Source organism: Peromyscus maniculatus, chromosome 11, assembly GCF_049852395.1.
Source record: "Peromyscus maniculatus bairdii isolate BWxNUB_F1_BW_parent chromosome 11, HU_Pman_BW_mat_3.1, whole genome shotgun sequence".
Lineage (NCBI taxonomy): Eukaryota > Metazoa > Chordata > Mammalia > Rodentia > Cricetidae > Peromyscus > Peromyscus maniculatus.
The window spans coordinates 21,675,260-21,699,540 of record NC_134862.1 but is presented as its reverse complement, the minus strand read 5'-3'; the positions used below and the strand labels follow the sequence as shown (position 1 = coordinate 21,699,540).

General features: G+C 43.1%; 1 protein-coding gene across 2 annotated transcripts; it reads right to left on the bottom strand.

Moving 5' to 3' along the window:
• Positions 1–779: 779 nt before the first annotated feature.
• Positions 780–22,782, bottom strand: Serpinb5 (serpin family B member 5). Of its 2 annotated transcripts, XM_006993689.4 has the most exons (7): positions 22,701–22,782; positions 13,789–13,963; positions 11,819–11,956; positions 9,240–9,357; positions 6,580–6,722; positions 2,640–2,807; positions 780–1,281 (listed from the first exon to the last, which is right to left on the bottom strand). In XM_006993689.4, exons 2-7 carry the CDS (start codon positions 13,957–13,959, stop codon positions 889–891), a joined length of 1,131 nt encoding a protein of 376 aa, XP_006993751.2. In that variant the 5' UTR covers positions 13,960–13,963; positions 22,701–22,782; the 3' UTR covers positions 780–888. The 2 variants fall into 2 exon arrangements, with proteins under 2 accessions (XP_006993751.2, XP_042113878.1); XM_042257944.2 differs by lacking the exons at positions 11,819–11,956; positions 13,789–13,963; positions 22,701–22,782 and adding an exon at positions 10,943–11,114.
• Positions 22,783–24,281: the final 1,499 nt, after the last annotated feature.

The following is a 24,281-nucleotide window of genomic DNA, read 5'->3' as shown; positions in this document are numbered from 1 at the left end:
CTTCAAGCCCTGTCAGCAATCACACCACCCAAATGACCAGGAGCACGGGCAGCTAGGAAAAACAAAAGCCGATTTTGTAAAAGCTGAGCTTCCCCCTAGGATCTTAGTCTTCAGCTAAAATGGGCCCAGAATTCTTTATCTAACACTCCAAGATCTAGAATGTTCTGCAGGGTGTTTCCATGTGCTGACAACTTACTCTTTTTTTTCTGAAAAAAAAAATGATCACTTGTGAACTATCTTTATGTACCTATTTTGTTTGAATAAAGTATTGGCTTACAGGGTAACATTCCAGACCCTATTTGTGGAGTTCCATAATATATACTATTTACAACATGTCATCTTTCTAAAGTCATTAAGACATTGAAAAAAGTGTTTCTCGGGGTTTTTTAACATGAAGACTTCTGGACCCACAGCATTGTGACGTGTACACAAATTTCATTGGAAAGGGGTATTCTTATGGGCCCCATATGCTAGAGTTTCTCAAGTCTTTAAAAGAGTGTAAATGTCTAAAACATTCTTTATCTCAGTGAAGAAAGGTGAAGTTCTGAGAATAATGTCTTCCACATCATCCTTACGGGAATTCCTGTGTGGGAGTCTGCATTTTTATCAATAGCTCCGGATGCTTTGACAAATGAAGAACACATATTTTCTGCTAAAGTGATTTCCCCTTCATTACAAGCATGTGCCATTTTATTTGACAAAGGAAAATAAAAAGGAATTGGAAAAGAAGTGTCTGTTAGTGTAAAGGCTGCGTATGACAAGTACCAGCCACTTCCTGATTCAGCAAAATTAACAATTTATTGTATAGAAAGTGGTTGTCTGCACACAAAGTTTACAGAGATCTGCAACCACAGACAAGTTACCTGAGACTTTGCAGGGCCTTGCCACTTAAGGAGAACAGAATTTGCCAAAGAAAATGATGTTTCGTGTTTTGTTGTGTCTAATGATGTAAATAAATGGGTGGTCAGCATTGAAGTCATCCTTGTGCTGCAAGATCCGGGATCCGGGCACCTCAATGGACTCGCCCCCATCTTCATTTATTTCTAGGCATACCCTGTGAATCACACTTGATAGGGCCACTCCCTTGGTCTCTGACATGCCAGAGAAGTCAGATGTATTTTCATTGAAGAGACTTTTCAGGCCCAGACTTTCCAGACTAGCCTTGGGATCAACTCTCTTCTCCACCTTAAACTTTGGGAGGGAGAGCTTGATTTTGGCGTTGGCCATGGTGCTGGGGTTGGTCCACTGCAACAGTGTTTCTGGGCTGAGTTGTTTTTCAATCTGAAGGACAAAACAGAAAAGAACTTAATTTATTTACTTCCAGTTGGAAATGGGGAAGATATAGAAAGATGATAGATAGATAGATAGATAGATAGATAGATAGATAGATAGATAGATAGATAGATAGATAGATAGATCAAGCTTGATTAAAAACAGAAAGTGTTGCTCTAAGTCCAATTTTAAAGAATTTAAGTCAACTTTGGTTTGGAAATAGTCTAAGCAAGTTCCTCATGTAGGATCCACCAGCCACCCGATGCCTTCTCTTCCCCACCCCACAGAAAGACTCTCTTTTATTTACTTAAATTATAGAGTAGTTTTTTCAGAAACAGACACATAGATTATGATGCTACATACACCACAGTAAAGTGAATATAAAATTAGAAACTTTTGTATTGATCTGCTGACTGTTTGTTATCATTTCTTTACAAAGGAGTTCACATTATTCATAATCTAGGCATACCACCAAAGTTAGTTAAAAGCTACTCCTTTTCTTTTTATATGATGGGAACTCAGACTAGCTCTGATCTGCTCTTTAAGATCATAGGTGATGAGCACAACCATTTCGACTGGTTTAAAAGACAGATATACAACGAAGCATAAAATAACCTAGTTATAAAATTCTTCAGAGCAAATGAAGTTAAATTCCTTCTTGGACTTCTCACAAGCGCCACTAAGAATGACAGTCTCCTGCTACTAACATGGAACAATACCACCCCAGTGCCACTGGTGTGGATAAAAGCCAAGGACGTGGCAAGGTCACAAGTGGGTGCGAAGGCATTTTTAATAGAAAAGGAACAATTTATTCTCTTGTTAGTCTAAAACAATTACTTTTCAATTAATATTCTCACTTTCACTTAGAACAAATTACTAGAACCAAAAAAAAAATCACCATAGTTAACTAGTTTTGCAACTAATGGGCTTAATATCTGTCCGCTTCCCACTCGAGAATAGAGCACAGGCCAAGAACTCTTTTTCCTCTTGAGCTCAAACTCTTGGTTTTCATGGCAATGACTGATCATGTGGCCATCAAGTGGCCACTCACCTCTGTGACTCCCTTCCTCTTTGGTAAACAAGAGCATGGTACCAGTTTCTAATTCACAGGAATATTATACAAATTAAATAAGAAAATTATTTGAAGAATTTAGTGGCAACCTTGGCCCATTGTAAATGACAAACAAATGCTGGATGTTTTCACTTTAAAGAAGAGACACAGAGTGGATGTCAAACCCCTTGAAGATGACTGGGCTGGGGAGGGTGAGGCAAGGCTATGGCCAACTCCTCTGACCCCACAGGACTCCATCCTCTCGTTTCTGTCCTATGTGGGGTTCTCTTGTCTAAGTGCCCAGCTGCCTCCTGACCTTTTCTAGGCCTGTGGACTCGTCTTCCACATCCTTGGGGAGCACGATGAGCATACTGAGATGCTTATTCTGGAAGGGAAGTTCTATGATCTTAGCATTGATGTCATCAATGTTGCCCAAACAGAACGTGGCTTCAAGATTCATCATTTGTACCGGTTTGGTTTCTGTCTGTTAGAAGAAAACGTTTTGAAAGGGTTAATTTACAATTTATAAAAGAATACATAAATACATACATATATGCATATATATGCATCTATACAAATACATATGTACAAACATAGACACGGATTTAGATGATAGAGACAGAAATAATGATAGAAATGACAATAGTGATAGGAATATAAAAACTTCTCTTGTGGTTTTGGAGCAGTGTAGTTTAAGCACGCACACACACACACACACAGCAGGGGTGGGGGTGGGGGAGGAAATGTATAAAATTATTTTCAAACTATGTTTCTAATATGTATATGAAACATAAACAAATTTCTTAGATTTGGGTTCAACCCTCAAGATAATTCATTAAATAAGTGGAAATATTATAAAATCTGAAAAAAAAATTAAACCCAAAACCACTTCTTGTCTCAAGCATTTAGGAAAATATGTGCATAACTTGTAGATCTGTATATAATTTTTCAGAATATACATTACATTAAGCCCTTACTATAACTTGATCAGTGTAGTCTAGCCCTTAAAGGAGACACCAAGGGACATGAGAAACAGTTTAGCACCATCACTCAAAACATTCAGTGATTGACAAATGTGGTTCAAAGGACACAGGAGAGAAATAATAGGACCTGTATTCAAAAGGAGTGTGTTTCCCCCATGCAGCCAGAGTCACGTTTAACTGCATGTTGGGCAGATACTGAACTACCATGACATCAACCCTATAACTCTGCTCACAATCTAGGTTTCCGGGCTCTGATGTCACCTGGCTTTATGGCTTAATTGCAAGAATACAGGGAAAGCACACATTCTCCCTCTCTTTCAGAAACATGTTTTAGCACTTTCACAAATATAAAAAACTACAAATCTTAACATGATCAGAACCCAAGTCCGAGTTCCACCCATGGGCATTCCATGAAGTAACCCCAGGGAATTCACAAGAGACACCCTGAGCCATATGCTTGAGATTTCACTCATACCCTGGGACCCTTTGCCAGCTCTTCCCAGAAAGGAGTGTTAGCCATTAAAAAGAAATGAGCTGTGTTATCCTAGTCCGGTCCCTAGCAGTGGGTTAAGTGCAGTCAAAAAGCTCGGGGAGAGAAAGTGTAAGGAGAACCATCGGCCCCTCAACCAGCGCCCTGGGAGACGCTGAATCCATTAGGAGCGATAACAGCATTTCCCCTCCTGTGCAATCGCAGACTGTTGTGTCTTATCTGACAATGACCTCGGAGCTGGGGACTGCAGCTCAGTGCGTCAAATGCTTGTCTGGCATGCACAAAGCTCTGGTTTGAATCCCAAGTGTGGTGGTGCGTGCCTATAATCTCAGCACTGGAGAGGTAGAGACAGGAGAGTCAGAAGGCCAGAGTCATTTGGGGGTATGTTATAAGTTAGAGTCTAAACTGGGCTACATGAGATTGTCTCAAAAAAAAAAAAATGTAGGGCTGGCCTTTGAAAATTGATTGATTAAGCCAGACAGTGGTCGTGCACACCTTTAATCCCAGCACTTGGGAGGCAGAGCCAGGTGGATCTCTGTGAGTTCGAGGCCAGCCTGGACTACCAAGTAAGTTCCAGGAAAGGCGCAAAGCTACACAGAGAAACCCTGTCAAAAGAAAAAGAAAGAGAGAGAGAGAGAGAGAGAGAGAGAGAGAGAGAGAGAGAGAGAGAGAAAGAGAGAGAGGAAGGAAGGAAGGAAGGAAGGAAGGAAGGAAGGAAGGGAAAGAAAGAGAGAGAGAGAGAGAGAGAGAGAGAGAGAGAGAAAGAGAGAAAGAAAGAAAGAAAGAAAGAAAGAAAGAAAGAAAGAAAGAAAGAAAGAAAGAAAGAAAGAAAGAAAGAAAGAAAGAAAGACAATTGATTGATTATTCACCCAAAAGTTTGCAGGGCACTTAGCTTTAAGACACTGAGGTGAGAAAGGCATGGTCCCTAACCTTATGAAGTCCAGGCACTAATGGAAGAGGTAGGAAAGCAAATTGGTCTTAGGTACATTTGGGGTGAGTGGGGTATGAACATAAACTCCATGGGAGGACTGGGGGAATTATGGAAGACATTCTAGCTAACCCAGGCCAAGTTAGTATCTGAAAGGGATTTTCTCCTAGGTTCTAGAATTAAGAACCCTGAGACCTATCTAGATAGGTCATGGGTCCAGGGGAAAAACCTACCACTATTATTCTGCTAAAGGAGCTAGCAATAAAATGGCTCCTGATGCCATTGTTGTACACATAGATCAGTGTGAGAACAGAGAAAAGATCTACATAGAAGAGGCGGAAAAACCCAGAGGTGGTGGGCAATTCCAAGGAAACAGCCTCTTCCAGACACAACAGGACCAGTGTGCATAGGAACTTACAGAGGCTGTGATGGCATGTACGAGACCTGCACAGGTTCAAGCTCCATGAGAGCCCTGCGCTGAGAAGGGGGAGTGAGCACAAAGTGCCACCCCAACCAAAAAGCTACTAGCAATTGATACCTGCTGGGAAAGAGAACATCTGTTTTCTCCAATATGAACCACACTCTGGAGCACGTCCTATGCCCAAGAGCGGTGTGCCTTCTGTTTGTTATTTCTTGTCTTATTTTCTTTTTCATTTTGATTATCTCTCTTGACTGTGGTTGTTTCTCGGTTGTTTGTTTGTTTGGAAAGAGAGTGAGAACATCATGAGATTGGGTGGGGAGGGAGATGGGAAGGCTCTGAGAGGATCGGAAGAGTGGAAAGAATATGGTCAAAATAAATTTATTTTTAAAGATGCTACTTGGTGAAAACAAGTGGCTGATACCAGGCAATACAAGAGAAACTGAACACTAAGAAGTGTTGCATAACATCTACAAAGCAAGATACCTTGAGTGTTTCAGCTGAAGTGTGCATTGTTTCAGGCCTGAGCTTTTTATTATTATTACATTTATTCGTGTGTGTGTGTGTGTGTGTGTGTGTGTGTGTGTGTGTGTGTGTGTGTGTATTCGAACATGTGCAAGCACTATGGTGCACGTACATGTGTGCAAGTCAGAACAACTGGCAAGAATCATGTCTCTTTTTCTACCATGTAGCAAGTTTTGGGGGCTGAGCACAAGCCATGAGGGTTGGAAATAAGTTCCTTTACCTGCTGAGACTTCTTGCTGGCCCAAGTATTCACACAAATCACATCCCAAAAACAAGACCAAATCATATAGTTTCCCCAGGCTCTTTCATGATTTTTCCAGTCTTGGTTCTTTGGTTTAATTTATAAAAAAGGGACCTTTACTTACAGATATTAGTTTTTAAACATCCACCTAAATAGTATAAATGAGACCACCCAGAAAAACGGGCTTCTAATTCTTTCTATAATGACTCCTAGTAATGTAGATGAGAAAAGCTGTGCTTTTTTCTTCATAGTCAACCAGTGCCTCAAAGCATATTACATGTGCTTTGGGCTGGGGAGGGGTGGGGATGGAGCTCAGCTGGATGGGAAGGGCAAGGGCTGGGAATGGGCTGGGCTGGGCTGGACGGTGCTGGGCTGGGCTGGGCCTACCAAAGGGGAAATGAGGAAGGGGTGGATGATAAATGGTAAACTGTGGTTTTATCGCCAGGTAAGTAAGAAAATGAGACAAAAGTGAAGTGACTGGGTCAGGAAAGCAGTTCCTAACTGGTCTAACTTTCCTGTTAATCCAAAGGCCTCCAGTTTCTCTGCTTCCTTCCCTTCCTTTTCCTCCTTTGATTTCTGGAAGTCTTCATGGTCCATGCTGAGAAGCATCCCTGTGCCCTGCTCAGCTGCCAAGATTTTGAAATCTGCTTCCTACTTCATGCTGCACATACCTTGTTGACTCTGAATGGACATTCTTTTGTTTCTGATTCAGGAAATTTCTTCATCCACTTTCCAACAAAGTAGGCAGCATTAATCACAAGGATTTTGGTCTGGTCATTTATACTGTTCTCCGATAAAATGTTCTCAAAGTGGCCTGCGAACAATCGTAGAAAACCACACATCACAGTTGTTCATCTAAATTGCCTGCTGCTGCGTGCATGCTCACTCCCTGGGCATTCATCACTCATTGGTGTCACACCTGGAAGGACTGGTCGCCAAGACTGTCTAATTTAGGGCCTCTTTTCTGTCCTCCCATCCTACCTGACCAGACAACTCAGAGAGGTCTAGGATTGGGAGTAAGCCCTTTCTGACTCAGTCTGTACTCCTGAGCAAAGCTGAGTACACATGTGTCTTACACCTGGTCATGTTCATCATTTCCAACATATTACCTCACTGTTTTCAATTTACAATTGAGGAAACAGATTGAGAGTGGTTAATGGGCAGCCCTACTGTGCTCAGCAGAGAAGTACATCTTTGCCCTACAATTCTATACTCCTTTCCCCAGTTCACTCCTTGTAGGCTGCTGATGGACTCAAGGTCAGCTGGAAGATCCACAAATGTGATCACAGCTATAATTACCCCAGACCTTAAATCCTCAACAGCCCACAGAACACAACCATGAAACCCCTTTAATAAAAACACTCCTCTAGTGTTTTTGCAAAGAGCTGTCATTTACCTAATCTCTAATTTTCATGTAATGCTGGGGATACTATGAATGTGTTGCTCTGATTGACTGATAAATGAAATGCTGATTGGCCAGTAGCCAGGCAGGAAGTATTGGCGGGACAAGCAGAGAAGAGAATTCTGGGAACAGGTAGGCTGAGTCAGGAGTCACCAGCCAGACACAGAGGAAGCGAGATGTAAAAGTATCGGTAAGCCACAAGCTACATGGCAACTTATAGATTAATAGAAATGGGTTAGTTTAAGATGCAAGAGCTAGTCAATAGTTAGCCTGAGCTAATGGCCAAGCAATTTTAATTAATATGAGCTTCTGAGTGATTATTTTATAAGTGGGATGCAGAACTGCAGGGGTCCAAGTGGGACTGGAGAAAACTCCAGTTACAATATAATGCCCAGTGTGCGTTTTCATGGGCCATGCACAGGGTCAGTGTTCTTCCATCACTGCCTTAAGATGCCAACCTGGTGAATCTTTAATATGGGCCTGCATTTCATTCCTGCACTAGCCCTACCATTGCCACCTCTATTGGCATGTGATGTTTTTATCAAGCCCTGAAGAGCTAAGAAGTCCAGGTGCCCACAGTGCCAGAGCTTCAGCTGAAACCTTGCTTCTGTCTCCAAATTCAGAATTCTCCCTAAGCCCCACCTTCTCCAGTCAGAAACCTTAAACTCATTGAGATGCCAAGATAAAAAGTTCTTTGAGAGAAAACTGAGAAAGTTTATAAACAAAACTAAAACAGCAACTTTGAGCAGAGACATCTTTTTGCTTATAATGTTGAAAATTATGCTAAGCCTGGTGCTATTTATATCAGCTTTCTCTTTCCATGCATCACCAAAGAAATTTTATTTTGGTAACATATGTATATATGTGTGTATATATATCCACATGCATATGCGTCTACAACTACCATGTATTGTATATATACATGATGTACTTGGAGGCCTCACAACAACCACATATAAATTTAATTAAGTAACATATGCCACATTTGACGATTCAGTACATTGAAGCTCCATATCTAAATATGTTGATGATCCACATGTGGTACATGGATTGGAATCTAGGTTCTAAATGACTCTGAAGTTCCTGTTCTTTCCATGTTGTTAGAGGTGGACTTCATTCATGAGGAAGTATTCTAATGGGATGCCATGCTGGATGGGCTCTGCTTATTCTCAAAAGAAGTATATCTCCTCACCCCAGCAGCACATCCCTCCACAGCCATCAGTGACTGCCAGTCCTTTATAATTACTTTCTATTTCCCAACAGGCTCCCCCTGTACAAACACTATAAACACATCTCTAGGAAAGAAGAGCTAGTCACTGATTGCAATCCAAATCATCTTAGTTCCAATTCTTTCTTGGCAAGAAAGACAATTCACGGGGACTTTTAATGGGGGAGGTGAAGTAAGGGCAGAGGCTGAGAAGGCTCTGTGGGAAGCGGGAGTGGACTTGAGCACCGAGCAGCCTGAGAGGTTGGGAGCCTGGGGACAAATTTCCACTATGATTGCTAGGTTTGGCTTTGTTCTATATTTACTTTGTCTTTTTTCAGTTTTGATAAAGCTGTAAATATTTTTAGTTGGAAGTAGATTCAAGGAGCATCTTTCCATTTCCAGACTTTAAAACCTGGCTTTGTGATTTGTCAAAAGCCATAGCAGAAAAGGAACAGCTGGGTCCCTCCTAGGGCGTGTGGCAGCTTGTCAGAGAGCAAGGCGAAGCAAGCTAAAACAAAGCACACAATTGGCCAAGTAATGAGTTGATACAAGAAATGCCCAGAAACTTAAGTTGTTGACATGGCTTGATGGGCAAAGAATTTAGCTTGTGTACTAAAAATACTGGAGGAAGCTTCCAGATGTTCAGTATTTTTAGGCTTGGAGCAAGGATTCTTAAGCAGGGAGGCAGCTACTCTTTACAGAAGGACATTAAAGGCACTTGCCATCTGTGAGTTCCTTGAGAGAGCTGTTAATTTGACCTTTCGTTTCTTCCAGTTTCTCTTTGAAGTCGACAGTTTCCAATTCTTTTGCATATGGTCTTTTTGTAGAACTGATAAATTCCTGAAAAACATCCAATTCACAAAATCACAAAGCTCTGAGCATCTGAAATGGAACTCATGCAGTATTACATGGCGCTAAGAAATGGGTTCCTATTGCAATGCATACATTTTCAAAAGTGGGTCACACTATACAAAGTCTTGTGTAGAAATAAGCATTTTCTTTGTATTGGGTGTTTTATTTCAATTATAAGACATGTCAATTGTTAAAATTATCGATTGGTTTCAGCTCTGCCAAAAACAAAAGAAACACTATATTAAAAACATATAATTATAGTATAAATCCCAATTATTTCAAAAATATTTATTTATATTATTACATACATTATAGGTATATAGTTGTGGTTTTAATCTAAAATATGTCTCAGATGCTTATGGTTTAAACTCTTAGTTCTCAGTTTGTGGCACTATTTTGAGACTTTCTATGAACTTTGGGAAATAGGACCAGATTGGAGGACAAAGGTCACTAGAGTCCTTGGAGATAACACATCACTGCCCCTTCCTGTCACCTCTACTTCCTGGTCCTTTGTGATGTGAACAGCTCTCTTCTGCTCCACACTCCTACTGACGAGCTATCTGCCCAACTGAATGGGAACAGGCAGCCATGGACTTCTGAAACTTAGAGCCTAAGCAAGTCTTCCTTCCATTAAGTTGTTTCTAGAAGGTATGTTATCACAGCAACAAGAACAAATAATGAACACAACAACTATACATACATATGTGTCAAAATATAGAAATAGGCCTGGTGGCAGTGGTGTACACCTTTAATCCCAGCACTCGGGAGGCATAGCCAGGTGGATCTCTGTGAGTTCAAGGCCAGCCTGGTCTATAGAGTGAGATCCAGGACAGGCACCAAAACTATACAGAGAAACTCTGTCTCGAAAAAGAAAAAAAAATGAAACAGAAAAAAAATGAAACAGAAATGAAAAACAGTGAGCAGAAAACCCTTATCATCACTAAAATAAATGAATATTCTTTAGAGTCCTGACACTCAAAATATGGTCCAATGATCAGGAGTCAAGTATCACCTAAGATCTTGTTAGAATGAACTCTCAGGCCCCTAGACACACTGACTGCATTTTAGCAAGATTTCCAGGAGTTTCATCTGCACAGTGAAATGTGAAACCTAGGGCTGTAAAGAACATAGCAGTGTATCTAACTCATGTTTAAAATGCAAAGCCGACCCACACTGATCTCAATGCAAGAGATCAGAACTCAGGCTTTCAAGAGACGCTTGAGTGGTTCAAGTTCAGGTGATGCTTCCGGGGCACAGCTGTTTGTTCTGTACAAACTACAAACTAGTAACTTTGTAGGTGCTACATAGTAAAAGAAGTGAGGGAAAACAGAAAGAGAAGGGAAGGGAAAGGGGGAGAGAAAAAGGGAAATGAAAAGTTTGGTAAAAACAGTTCTAACTGTGGAACGGAAGTCCAACCCAGCTAACAGACTTGAATGTCCTGTCACTCTGCCCTTGAATACCTTAGACCTTCAGAGACACTACCAGTGAAAGCCTGCACTGCCACTGCCGTGACAGAAATCTTTAAGCACCACTTAGGGATCTCTCAACGTTTCCATGCCCAGCAGAAACTCACATCTCAATTTCCTTTAATTTCCCAGGTGACAGCTGGAACAAAAATAGTTGTGCATTTGTCTTCAAGTCACAGGGTAAAGTCACAACAATAGCTACTAACTTAGTTCACAAAGATCTCTCACAAAAACAGAATGCACAACACTGTCACGCCATGGTGGGACATTTGGCTTGGCAACCTAGAGCTTGAAATTGTGACCACAGAGACAGGAGCCGAGTCAGCTCTACATTACCAAACAAAGGAATGTTCTGGAACCAAGAATGTTGGCTATGTGTTAAAACAGAGATCTGAAAAATATTATGCCACACTCTGGGTCTAACAGGAGGGGACCACGGTGCTCTTCATGCGACTGCTTCAAGAAATGACTTGGTTCAAATGGCTACAGCAGCTTTGAACAAATGTCCTCCTGACTAGTCTAGGAAAACAACGCTGACTCACATCTGATGAAAACTGGTCATTTGTGGTGGTTATTTTCTTTCTTACTGATTCTAAAGATATCTGGACCATTAAAAAGAATGAATTGTGGAGTTTAAGACAACCTCAGGCCACATGTCCCACTGCTTAAGGAGAGAGTTTGTTGCAAGTCATTCTGAGTCCCTTATGGAGATCCATTTTCCAGATAGCGGGCCCTTCCATTATCCCTTCTCTCCAAAGGAAGTGAGGGTGGGGGAGGATTTGTTAAGGTACGGAGAGAAAGGAGACAGACTTCTGTGTATTCTGAACCAGATGTGACTCTGTTTCATCCCCCAACATCCAACATCTGCAGTGGAGCCGCTTCCTTTGATAATATGAAAGGAACTGCCCTGGAACAAGCCATGGGCCTCAGGGTGAACGCCCCTTCTGGGACAGAGCACAAGCAAGGTCTTACAAACAACTTACCATAGAAGGGTCCAGAGATTTGTCTATGTAGAGTCGCTTGATTAGTTTCAGAGAGTAAAATGAACTGAGCTTATTAACATCAGAAGTGACTGTTTGAAACCCAAATGGTACATCTTTGACATTCTCAAAATGAAGGACCTGTTAAAAGAAAAACAAACAGTCCATTATCCAAAAACTAAAATAAGCATTGTTCCGGGGACTGAGGAGATAAAGTGCTTGTCCTGCAAGTGTGAGGACCTGAAAAAAAAAGGAAAAAAGAAAGAAAAAAACATCCAGGCATCAGCAGCTCCTGGGTAAGAGACAAGACATGAAGAGCACCTCCGGCCTACACCAGGACGTGGTCTGGATCAGTCTTTTTCGGGTCTTGTGCAGGGGACCACGGCTGCTGGGAGTTCCCGAGTGCTCTGACCATGTCAAGTCCAGAAGTTTGCATTTCCCAGACCTCCTCCACATCCCCCAGGTGTTACATTCTTTCTGCCTCCATTTCCACATTCCCTGAGCCTTTGTGTTGTGAGGGGAAGAGGGGTCAAGGAAGACACCCCACTTGGCACTGAGCACCCAGTCTTTTATTTCAGAACTTTTATCAGTTCTGCATCCCAGCCTTGCCTGCTGCCCAGACGTGAGAGAACACACAGCCAGTGGCATACTCCCCATGCCTCAGTGGGTGCCTCTCACTGCACACATATAGGCAGCACTGATTGAACTAAGTAGATTATTAGGGGAAAAAAAAGACATGAAGCTTGGAAAAGGCCACGTTGAAGGGGGTTTGAAGGGAGTTAGAAAGGTAAATGGGGCCGAATATGACCATGTTTCATTGCACACATATATTGAAATTCTCAAGAATTAAGAAAAAATGAATATTTAAAAAGACCAGATGTGCTGGTAAAAACATGTCGCATGCACTGAAATATCTTTCCTGTGGGTGAGGGATGGACCCTCCACCACCGCAGCCCCTGCAGCCCTTCTGGAAAAAGAGATGAGAAGTGAGGAGTGGGATCTGGTTTACAGCCTGTGGAGACGAGTTCAAGTGGAAAACCCAGCTCCTCTCCTCAGGAGTGAAGCAGCCGCTCCGGCCTCCCGCAGTTTCTCATCCTGACCTAGACAACATTTATGAGTTACCATTTTATGGATAATGGTGATTTTACATACCGATGAGTTTGTGAAAAGAAAGGGTTTTTTTTTTTAACCTTACATCAATCTGCATAAGGAAAATAATAGAATGGACTTGGAAGTACACCTACTGTCTAAGAGCATGTGAGGTCTTGAGAGGAAATCAGCTCATTTGAAGGTCCAAGAACTTTACAAAGCTAATCAAGCACAGCCCCAAAGAAATTCTGAAACATCTATACACATATGTATATGTTCGCATGGGAAAAGTTGCTTTCATCCATGCCTCTCAGATAACCAAGCCCCCAGGGTTCTGAAACATATGTGCATGCTATTTATTTTATCTATTCCAGTTTGAAGATAGATTATTTAAAATGTTACTTCTGGGATTGGAAATACTCCAGGGTAGAATGCAATTGAGATTGCATCTTAATGTTCAGTTTGATATTCTAAATGAATTGCGTGTTGAGGAGCAGTGCTTGTTCTCTGAATGTAGGTCAGGGGGCAGGGGATAACATTCCCTCATTTACTAAGCGTATGTGCAATGGAGTATTAATCAGTCATTGACTGATCTTCATATATGTCAGGTGAGGGATGTCATGTGTCCTGCTGACAGCCACTGAGGAATGGAACACCTGTCAGATCCCCACACTCTTCATCCTAACCTGGTACCTATTCTAAATATAAAACATGCTACGCAAAACGAGTGTTCACATTCAGGATAAATTAAAAGAGCCCTGGGGATGGCGTAGCTCTCAGTCCTGAATAGTTCCAGCTGCACCATTTTTATCCTAGGCCCATGCTATGAATTCCAGTAACTATCCCCCTTCAAAACCCTTCAAAAGAAAGCATGGGCAGCTTACCTGTCCAATTTCATTTGCTGTGTCACCTTTGGCACCCACTTGAGCGAGTGACAGGGAGGTGGAGAGACATAATGGAGAGAAGAGGATGTTTCCCGCTGGCTCCTTTTCACATAGCTGTTTGAACAAGTCAACAGCAAAAGCCGAATTTGCCAGTCTCAGGGCATCCATCATGGGCCTAGAACCAAGCACAAAACTCAATTTCCGAAGCAAACTGTGTTCCCAGCTGCATCCTGCCAACAGCAGTAAGGACGCTGCTTCAGGGAAGCAATGATCTTGGGCAGGAGGCAAGGAGAAACTTTTGGTAACTTCCAAAAGGGAAGCAGACACGAAGAAAGCTCTGGGCAAATGTCTTGAGGCACAAGTTGTATTCTGTGTGTGCTGTTCACCACAGTATCCTCACATTCTGCTTAGCCGCTGAGCAGCATCAGGGGCCCGGCCACGGTGCCACTTCCTCAGCAGGTGACCAGAGCAACTGCCAGCATCAGGAAAACCCAATTTGCTTTATAATCACATATTTTAATTACTATTTTGGTTGAATCAGACAAAATAATTATTTGTATATCAAAAAGTAATCATAACAGTTTGTGTTGTTCTATTTAATATTTATTAAGTGTATAAATTTGTCCTCAGAAAAAGATATTCTGAATTCCTAAATCTTTTTTTTTTTTTGGTTTCTCGAGACAGGGTTTCTCTGTGTGGCTTTGTGCCTTTCCTGGATCTCGCTCTGTAGACCAGGCTGGCCTCGAACTCACAGAGATCCGCCTGCCTCTGCCTCCCGAGTGCTGAGATTAAAGGCATGCGCCACCACTACCTGGCAAATTCCTAATTCTTAACATCTATGAATTTAATGTTGTTTGGAAGTAAGGTCTCTGCTGTTTTCATTAGTTAAAATGGGGTCATAGGGGAGTTAATCCAATGTGACAAGTGTCTTTCTAAGAACAGAAAAGAAAATACAGATACAGATATACAGAAAGGAAAGTTAACCTATATTCATACAAACAGAGCAAACGAATTTGTATCTTGGGCAGGATGCATATGCCGGGGTCAGAGAGACAGTTTTAGTACTCAAGGTCAAAGTCTTCCTTAGCCAGGACCCATAAATGTGTCAGAGCCAAGTACATGGGCAGGATTTAAATTTTCATCTTGGACCTAAACAGAAATTCCAAACTCAAAGACAAGAATAAAATCAAAAAGTAGATTCCTGGTCTTCAGATCAGTGTTCAGAATTCTCTTTATGAGTCTGTATCTAGAATGAACTCAAACAGATGATAATATTCCTGAGAATCTGAAAAGCACATTTATTAGCAAAAGAAAGCCAAAGCTGAGTCCACTGGTGTCCACCAGCTACACCCCTTTACCTCCCCACCTCCTGTACTGGCAACTGCCAGCCACAGCCACACACACACACACACACACACACACACACACACACACACACTACACTGATGACGCCAGCCACGCTCCCTGACCTCCTCCTGCTTATGCCCCCAATGAGTATGGCAGGTACATTCAGGCTGGTGTGCCTATTACAAATCAATCACAAGGCACCCAAAACTTATGATGGGCACTTATGCTTTTTTAAAGCCACTAATCCTATGCCTCCCCTCAGGTATGATCATAACCTCATTAGCCCTGCATAAAGGCTGACTAGTGTGAAGTGCATAGAAATCAGCAGCCTCTCCTGGTGTGTGTGTGTCTGTGGAGGGCTTTGAGCAGTCTGCCCACCACAGGGAAACATAGAAGAGACTTCTCACTCCAGGCTTAGGAAGTAGACGTGAGAGACTTTGGAAACAAGAGGTCAGGCTTCCATTAGCAGCATATTTAACCCTGACAATTCTGAGTTCATCACAACCACAATTCAACATGTGTGTGAATGAGTGTGAAATGATGAACTATTTCCTCACCAAATAGAGAAACCTAAACTCAGATCCCTGCAAACTTTCCAACACTTCATCTAGGAAGTGTAAGGAAATGTTCGCTCTGCCATTCATTAGTTACAGCATGCTGAGATACATTTAGCCTAAATGACTCTACACAGATTCACTCAACTTTTAATAAGGCTAATTACAAAGTATATCAGTGCTGTATTGCAATGTGAGGCTTGGATCCAGGTTTGGTTGGAAACTATAAATGGATGCACACTTGACAGGCAGTGTGGTTCCTATCAGCCTTCCCTTCCACAGAGAACCTTCTTCTGCAGGGTGGCCTCAGCACTTGTAGTCCACATCTGCCTGTTTACCTGACAGCTGGCTCCTTTATCAGAAAATTCTCCTTTGCTGTGAAGAAAGGTAGCAGTCCTTGTTGTGTGTGGTCTCTACAGCACAATTGTCTGATACAGCCCAAAGGTATCAAATGTAAGGTCTGCATATACATGGAAAGTGTTGTAGTGGTGTGGTGGGTCATCCTCGCTGTGAACTATTGTAATTCAGAATCACATTGAAGCAAATCTCTGAGCATGCTTGTGAGGTAGTTTCTAGATTAGTTAAAGTAGAGGACTACCCTAACTATGGGAGGCATTATTCTAGGGACCCGGGTCCCAGACTGAGTGAAAACGGGAAAGCAAGTTGGGCATAATCATCAGTCACGCTGTTCCCTGACTACAGATTCACAGTGTGACCAGGCCCACCACCACACCACCCCTGCTGATGTCCGTCCCTGTCCTGAGGGGCTGTACCTCCTGCAACTGGAAAACAAAGGAAACACATCCTTCCTTAAGTTGTTGGCCTGGAGTATTTTGTCACAGCAACTAGACAAGTGGCAAGCAGCCACCAATTAAGAAATCAACCAGTTATCAAATGGAAAATCACATCAGTAGTTCTGTGATTTGTCCCAAGTGACCTAAAAACACTGTAAAGCTGGTGTGTCTGGGGCAACTTGAGAGAAGACTTAGAGTACAGCCAACTGGCACCTTCCCATGTTGTAAGACCACGAATTTAAGGAAATCTCAGACATGTGGACTGTAACACTCACAAAAACACTGTGAGGTTCCTGCATAAGTCATTTTGCACAAGCAAATTCTATTTTAAAACTAGTAAATGCCACATTCAAGGTGAGTAAGCCCCATACAATAAGTTTACATGTCTAAATGTTTGCACTTGAAATGCTAAAATCAGTTCAGTTGTTTCTATTTTATTATCACCTTTGTACAAGATTGTCTTCTTTCATTTTCATGAAAACCTAAGAATCTTATTTTTTTTTTAAGATACTATTCAGGGCTAGAGAGATGGCTCAGCCATTGAAGGCCAGGCTCACATCCAAAGTATAAAAAGATATTATTCTATTTTACTCTAACACAGAAAAAACTGCACCTTACAATCCCACGTGGGAGAAACTTTCATCTTGACAGGAGGAAAGTCAGACGACTCCTCAAGCAGCAGTAGAAATGCACTTTTCAAGAATTTATAGCTCTTTGACTAGGGGATGGACCCCTTAACTGGTCACATGACAGCAACCTGGTCAGCCCTGAAATCATAAACACACAAGCAACACCAGGGACTCGGCAGGTGGCACTCATAGGTCCGTGTGTTTATGAACATATGTAACAATAACAATCAGAAAAAGACTGCGAGTGTGAGAGAAAGCGGGAGGGTAGGAGGGCTCGGACAGGGGAAAGGAGAGGGGGTGTGACTATATTTTAATCAATTTTTTAATTATTAAGAAAACAGAGAAAGTCTAGCACACGCCAGACTTTCTCCCGCAGTTCTTTGCTGAGGTATTGTATAATCATAAACCTTTAATGTGGGACAAGATCTTGCAGCAGGATCTAGCCTGGCCCCACCTCTTCATTTTGCAAATGAGTGAAGTGGAGGAAGATGTAGTGATTCTCCCAGGCCACCCACGCAGGGAGTGAGAGTAGCCGGGCCAAAGCTAGAATTCATTTCTCTGGATCCCAGCCCAGCCCCTCCCCACTACACCTCCTCACCTTCTTTCTTCATAACTGGGTTTTGCTGACATTTGTTTTTTCTGAAGCTTCTCAAATTCCAAAAATCCTGTATCCTAAATGATCCACTTCCAAGGTACCAAGACTCTTCTGTGTGTAGGAGTGATGTTATTTTTGTTTGGGTTTTGTGGTTGTTTGTTCACTTGGCTGGCTTTCATGACATAGAACTTTCCTCCTAAGATTTTCCTACTTGAAGGAATCTGGTTTTTTCTGCCTCTGATGTTTCAAGTTGTCAATGTTTTGATTCTTTCGTTCTATAAGGTATGAGCACCTAATGAAAGCCAGGCAGAAGGAGTCATTAAGAATCCCAATGGGGAGCCAGGTGGTGGTGGCACATGCCTGTAATCCCAGCACTTGGGAGGCAAAGCCAGGATCTCTGTGAGTTCAAGGCCAGCCTGCTCTACAGAGCGAGATCCAGGACTGGCACCAAAACTACACAGAGAAACCCTGTCTTGAAAAAAAATCCCAGTGGGAGCTTTGTGATGGCTCAGTGGTTAAGAATCCTGGCTGTTCTTCTAGAGAAACAGGGTTTGACTCCCAGCACTCACATGGTGACTCACAAACATCTGTAATTCCAGTTCCAGGGGATCTAATGGCCTCTGTGGCATTCGTGTGGCACACAGACATACACACAGGCAAAACACACATACACATAAAATAAAAAGAAATAAAATCAAAACAATTGGGAAAAAAGGATTCCAAGGTACACACATCTTAGCTTTCGTCTCCACCAAGCTATCAGCTAGTGTCGTGTGTGATGATAGCGTGTGCTAGTTACCATGGCAACCCCCAGCAACACCTCACCCCTAGTGGAAATCTCAGTGACACCTCCTGAGAGACACTGACATCTGAGTCATACTAAAAAGATAAGAAGGACTTAATCAAACAAAAGTGGAGGCCAGAGAGCATTGAAACAAATGAGCGGGACCACACTTACTGCGGGTGTGAGCGTCAGGTTTAGGATGCAGTAAGGAATTGTGCTAGTCTAGCATCATGTGACAGTAGATGCTTTTCTAAGGTCCGTGACCTGACTAGCCCTGGAAGCTGGCTCGGTTTCCAGCACCAGGCATGACGTCCCTCCTGTTGAGTGGCCTTAGGTCCAGTTAGGCAGCTGCTGGTTGTCCCTGACACACGGGTGCCTCTGACTGCACCCTTTGCACACCTTGCCATGCTGGTAACTGTCATGGTTCTTAGGTGTTCGAGCTGGGAGGACTGTCCAACAGCTTCCCTCCCTTGGCAGCTTGCAGAGTATCTTCTGGAGCCATGGAAGCCAGACCACAGGAAAGACGCTGTCAGGTCAGATCCAGCTGGAGTTTCAGAGTCCTGTGTCCTAAGTGTGTGGTGTCTTCAGCAACAGGGATCCATCATCAACCCTCCTAGGCAACAAAGGGCTAAGCCAATTATCCATATTGTTCTGGGAGCTGCTTGGACTACAATGACCAACACTTTGAAAGGTTTCTTGTGTCCGGTACTGGACTTTTTATTCTTTTTGTTAGTTTATGGTTCTTCTGGAGAGCATTGTCAGCCCACATAGTTTAACTTCCTTTAAGATAGATGATTCATAGATAGATAGATAGATAGATAGATAGATAGATAGATAGATAGATAGATGTATATATATGTAAATATACACATACACTTATATGTATTATATATGATTTTAAGTAAATATAAAATAATATAATTCCTTGTGTCCTATCAAATAACCTTGCTGTTTTTGCTCCTCTTTCTTCTTCTATATTAACTTTCCTCTCTCCTCCCCAGCTGGAGCCTCCTCCTCATTACTCCCCTGATCAAAAGCTTCTCTTACAGCAAATGGAGGAGACCACAGGAGACTACAACTGGATATAATGTAGAGATCAACAGATCATGGAGATCCTAGCCCCAACAGACATCACAGCTCCTGCATCTATGACTCAGGGAACATTTTGAGAGAAGGAATGGAAAGATTGTAAGATGCAAACTATCAGAAAGTCTGTTGTGAAACAGTCTTTCTTAGAAATGGCTGCATAAACAGGACCAGAACAATGGTGGTATCAATGGACCCATTAAAGTGGAGGGGAAAGCTTGAGGGGTCCAACACCTAGACAAAGAACTAAAAGCAACTATTGACTGATAGGAGAAGGAGAATTAGCCCCTCCCAGAGATAAGCCCCTTTATTGGCTGTCCAGTGCAGAATGGTGAGCAGTGAAACCATACACAAAATAACAAAAACAGACTCAGCAGGTTCTACTTAAATATATCTGTATACACAAACGTGGTGTGTGTGTGGGTGTGGGTGTGTGTGGGTGTGTGTGTGTGTGTGTGTGTGTGTGTGAGAGAGAGAGAGAGAGAGAGAGAGAGAGAGAGGGAGAGAGAGAGAGAGAGAGAGAGAACAAACACAATCAAAGAAATAGAGGCTATCAACTTGGTAGAGGAAGTGGGGGGATTTAAGAGAGAGTAACTAGGAGGGGCTGGAGGGAGGAAATGATGTAATTCTATTTTAATTTAAAATAAATGAATGGAGCCATATGCACTAGGATGAGGGAGGAGAGCTCACTTCTCTGGAATCACAGGTTATGATGCCCCTTATGTAAAGATTTCCCAACTATGTGCAGCATCCGAGCCAGTGATCCTCAAATGTTCTCATCTTTAGGCTGTCTGGAGAGATAAAGCTCCCTGTGGGAAGGTGATTGGTTATGCACCCAACTTTGCCTGAGACAGTCCTGGTGTATGACTGTTGTCCTACATGCTCACAGTTAAATGATACAGGTCCATCCTATCTATAGACTGTCTGCCACACTCATTTGATGCACAGACGTGTGAACTCATACGCACGCACGCACGCACACACGCGGGCTCACACACACAGTACTATGTGCACAGTTTTTCTGCCAGGCCTGATAGCTCATACTGTAATACCAATACCAAGAAGGCTGAGGCAGGGAGATTGCCATGAGAGCTGTGAGTTCAAGGTCAGCCTGCCCTACATAGTATGTACTAGGCCAGCTTGAGGGGCTACATAGTGAGATCTTGTCTAAAGAAACAAAAAACGCAATTTTCAGTACCAGAGTATTATGACTATCTTTTAGCCTAATTTGCCTCATTGTACAGACTGGAGACTTGGTAAAAAAAAAAAATTCTGTTAGGTATTTATTTATTTAATCACTCATTGTTGAACTGAAGATTGAGCCTAGCGCCTTATGCATACTAAGCGAGTGCTCTACCACTGAGCTATGACCCTCGCCCATTTTCTTTAACCTTTTATTTTAAAATAAGTTTTTCCTATGTTGCCCAGGCTGACCTTAAACTCCCTCTCCCACCAAAGTGGGCCTCTAACTTGGCCATTCTCCTGCCTCAGCCTCCCTAGAGGTTAGGCTTATAGGCTTCTAGCACCAAGCCCCGCTCTCTTGGGGCTTTGACGTGACCAGAGGCATAAGAACAGAACACTGCCTCTGTGGTTCACTTCTGACTCTAGGAGGAGAAAATCAGTATCAGATTTAAAAAAACATGAATGAGACTCTCTAGCTTCTTTCTGTGACACAATACTATGAGAATTAAATGAAGTGACTGGGGAAACTCATCTGAGAAGGGCCTTCCTTGCAGGAAAGCACAGTGCAAGCATTAGTAATGAGGTCACTCTGTCCTTTCCAGCCTCAGAGGAGCCTGCTTTGCCCATCGTCTCAGCCATCACGGCTGCACCAGGCTCCCTGAAGCCTCTGCCCTTAACCGCTGACCCTGGCATTGCTGCCAGACGATGCCAGACCGGGCCACACCTGGAGAGCCCAAACTGCTGAGACAGCATGCTCCGAAGTCAACCCCAAACCCAGAGTGACTGAAGTGGCACCCTGTGAGGCGTTAGGAAGCATGGGTGCGAAGCTGCTGACTCACTTTCTGGAGTCCCATTCTGCTAGGCTCCCTCCTGTGCGCCCATCCGAGAACTCATCAACACTTGCACTTACTGGAAGGTGACTGATGTTTGTAACACGATTTTGTTAAAGATCTTCTTGAGATGCAAGAGATAAAGGACGTTTCTATCAGAACTTGTGCCATGAAAACATGCCCGGCTGTCGGTCTGAAGCCCTCTTCCGCTTAAGCCACCCTCCCTTCAAGCTGTGTGACTTCAGATCTCTCTTTATCACTGACATTTCTTCACCCTGAGCAGCTGAGCAGAAACTGGTCAAGGTCCCCAGTTCTGAGATCCAACTGGGGCAAGTAAAACAACGTATTGTATTAAATGGAGTTTTCAGGATAAAATGTTTGAACGAAGCCATAAAACCTTTGTATTGTTATTATTATTACCCACGAGGAAGAGACAATAAGTCAGCACATCTCAAAAGTTCAGGAATTTATGTTGAAATGCATGATTTTTTTCAAGTTTGCTGCATCTAACAGGAGCGAGGAAGAATGATTTCTGCCTAGAAGGCAGGTGTCAGACAAGGAACACTGGTCTAACGTGTAAAATGGCAAGGACAGTCTACATTTCAGCCCCACAATGCCCACCGGGAAGGGCAGCCCCTGCTCTCTTCTTCTCAACCTTCTCCAGGCCTTAAGTACCACACCCTTTCAGAGACTGGCACCGCAAAGCCCTCCCGCATCCCACGGCAGGGCTGGAAACAATCTCATCAGAGACTGGCACCGCAAATCCATGCCGCATCCCACGGTAGGGCTGGAAACGATCTCATCAGAGACTGGCATCGCAAATCCATCCCGCATCCCACGGTAGGGCTGGAAACGATCTCAGTCTTCCCGAAATCACTGCTGTTCCCCACGCCGCCATCACCCAACCTCATGTCCTTCGCCTTCTTCATATTGTGAGTGTAGGTGGCTATGTGTTGTGACTCCAAAGGCCTTAGGAGCTGGGACTGCAGCCCGTCGTAGGGAGAGTTGGTAAAACCCACCCACTTCTTCACCATTTGGAGTCACCCCCTAACTATTTCATGACTTGTCCTCACGAGGGACCTCACCAGCCCTGTGAGCCCACTTCGCTTACCTTGAGCAGCTGGTATCCTGGGAAATGCTCTGCGAGGGAAAAGGCCGGCCGGCTCTCTGAGGCAGTGAACGCTGTGCTCTGAGCCTGGGAGCTGGCTCACCTGCAGCCACGCCCGGGCCTCCCACCCCGGCCCCGCCCACAGCTGCGCTCTTACTCATAACTCTTGGCAGCCTGGGCAAAACTGGAAGACATGATTCAGGCTGAACTTGCTGCTGCTGTCTGCACAGCTTTGGATGGCCTGGGACAAGCACTGGCAGGAAGGGTCTGTCGGTGGAGCCTGCCCTGAGCTGAGCCCAAGCATGCAAAGCCAGCCACGGAAGGTGAATGGAAGGAAATAAGAATAGAAGAGGTGGTGATAGAAATACTACAAACTTCTCTGACCTCCATTTTTCCGTGTAGAGTGCCATTGCTCGTTCTGATAACATACACAGTGTTACAGGCAAAACATGCACTACCAAACTGATTAGGAGAAACAGCTTGACAGAATTGCAGAGAGGGTATGTCCCAGCAGAGGACACAGCTTTGCTCTGAAATGTTTGGTGTAAACTTGATTTGACAACTCCAGATCTCCTGCAGCTCCTTGACCGGTGGGATCTGTTCTTTTCCTACCCTGCTTTCTGGGAAGCACCCAGAAGCCAGCCAGTTGCTTCTCCGGACGATCACCTATGCTCCTTGCTCATGTCCTGGTTTGTTTCATCATAACCTGGAGTGCAGCATCCCCACACTGACTACCAGAATTTTAAAGATAAGGGCCAGCTCCACTCATTTCTTAACAGCACTCCTTGGCATGCCCATGATTTACTATATGCAGTCCATGAGGGATTGCTGACCGTTTGGATGAAAGTGACTTGGTAGTGTCTCCTTTTCCCTGTTCTGAGTCTTGTTATTAGCCAGAATCAAACTCATAAACAAAATTGAGTTCAACTCTGAAAGCACCATTGCAGGCATCAGGAGAGCATGGGAAGAAAGATCATAAAGACAGGGATATGGGCAGAACACCTCATAAAATATCACAGTATCTAGCTGCAGTCAGGGAAATGTGGGTTTGGGGGCAGAGTCATAAGTTTTCAAACTGTTTCTGTTCTTGGAGAAATCCTAAACAAAATGTTTAATCTCTCTAGCCCCATATTCTTCAATTGTAAAGTGAAATATACATGCACATACATATGAAGACAATTATTACCACTTTGCTGTTCCTCAGAAAAACTCAGAAGAATCACAGTGGCCAAGAGGCCAGAATGGGATATTAGCATCTAATTCACCACAACTATTTATTCAGCATTGGACTGCTCCCTCCTTGTCACTGCAATTTTGGATCTTAAGAGATCTTAAACCTTAGTACTTGGTCAGCTCTCCCTTTTCATGCTTTAATTCCCTCTGCTACGTTCTTGTTAACTCTCTGCTCATACTGGAAAGAAACATTTCCAATGACAGAAATTCAGCAACTCCCGAGGAACCTGAGCACAGCACGGTTCTGATTGTTTGAAAGTTAGAGGAGCCATACACTTAGAAATGTGCTGTGTTCCCTGTCCCCGAAGGACATACAAATAACACAGTAGGAAGAGAAAACATAAATGAATT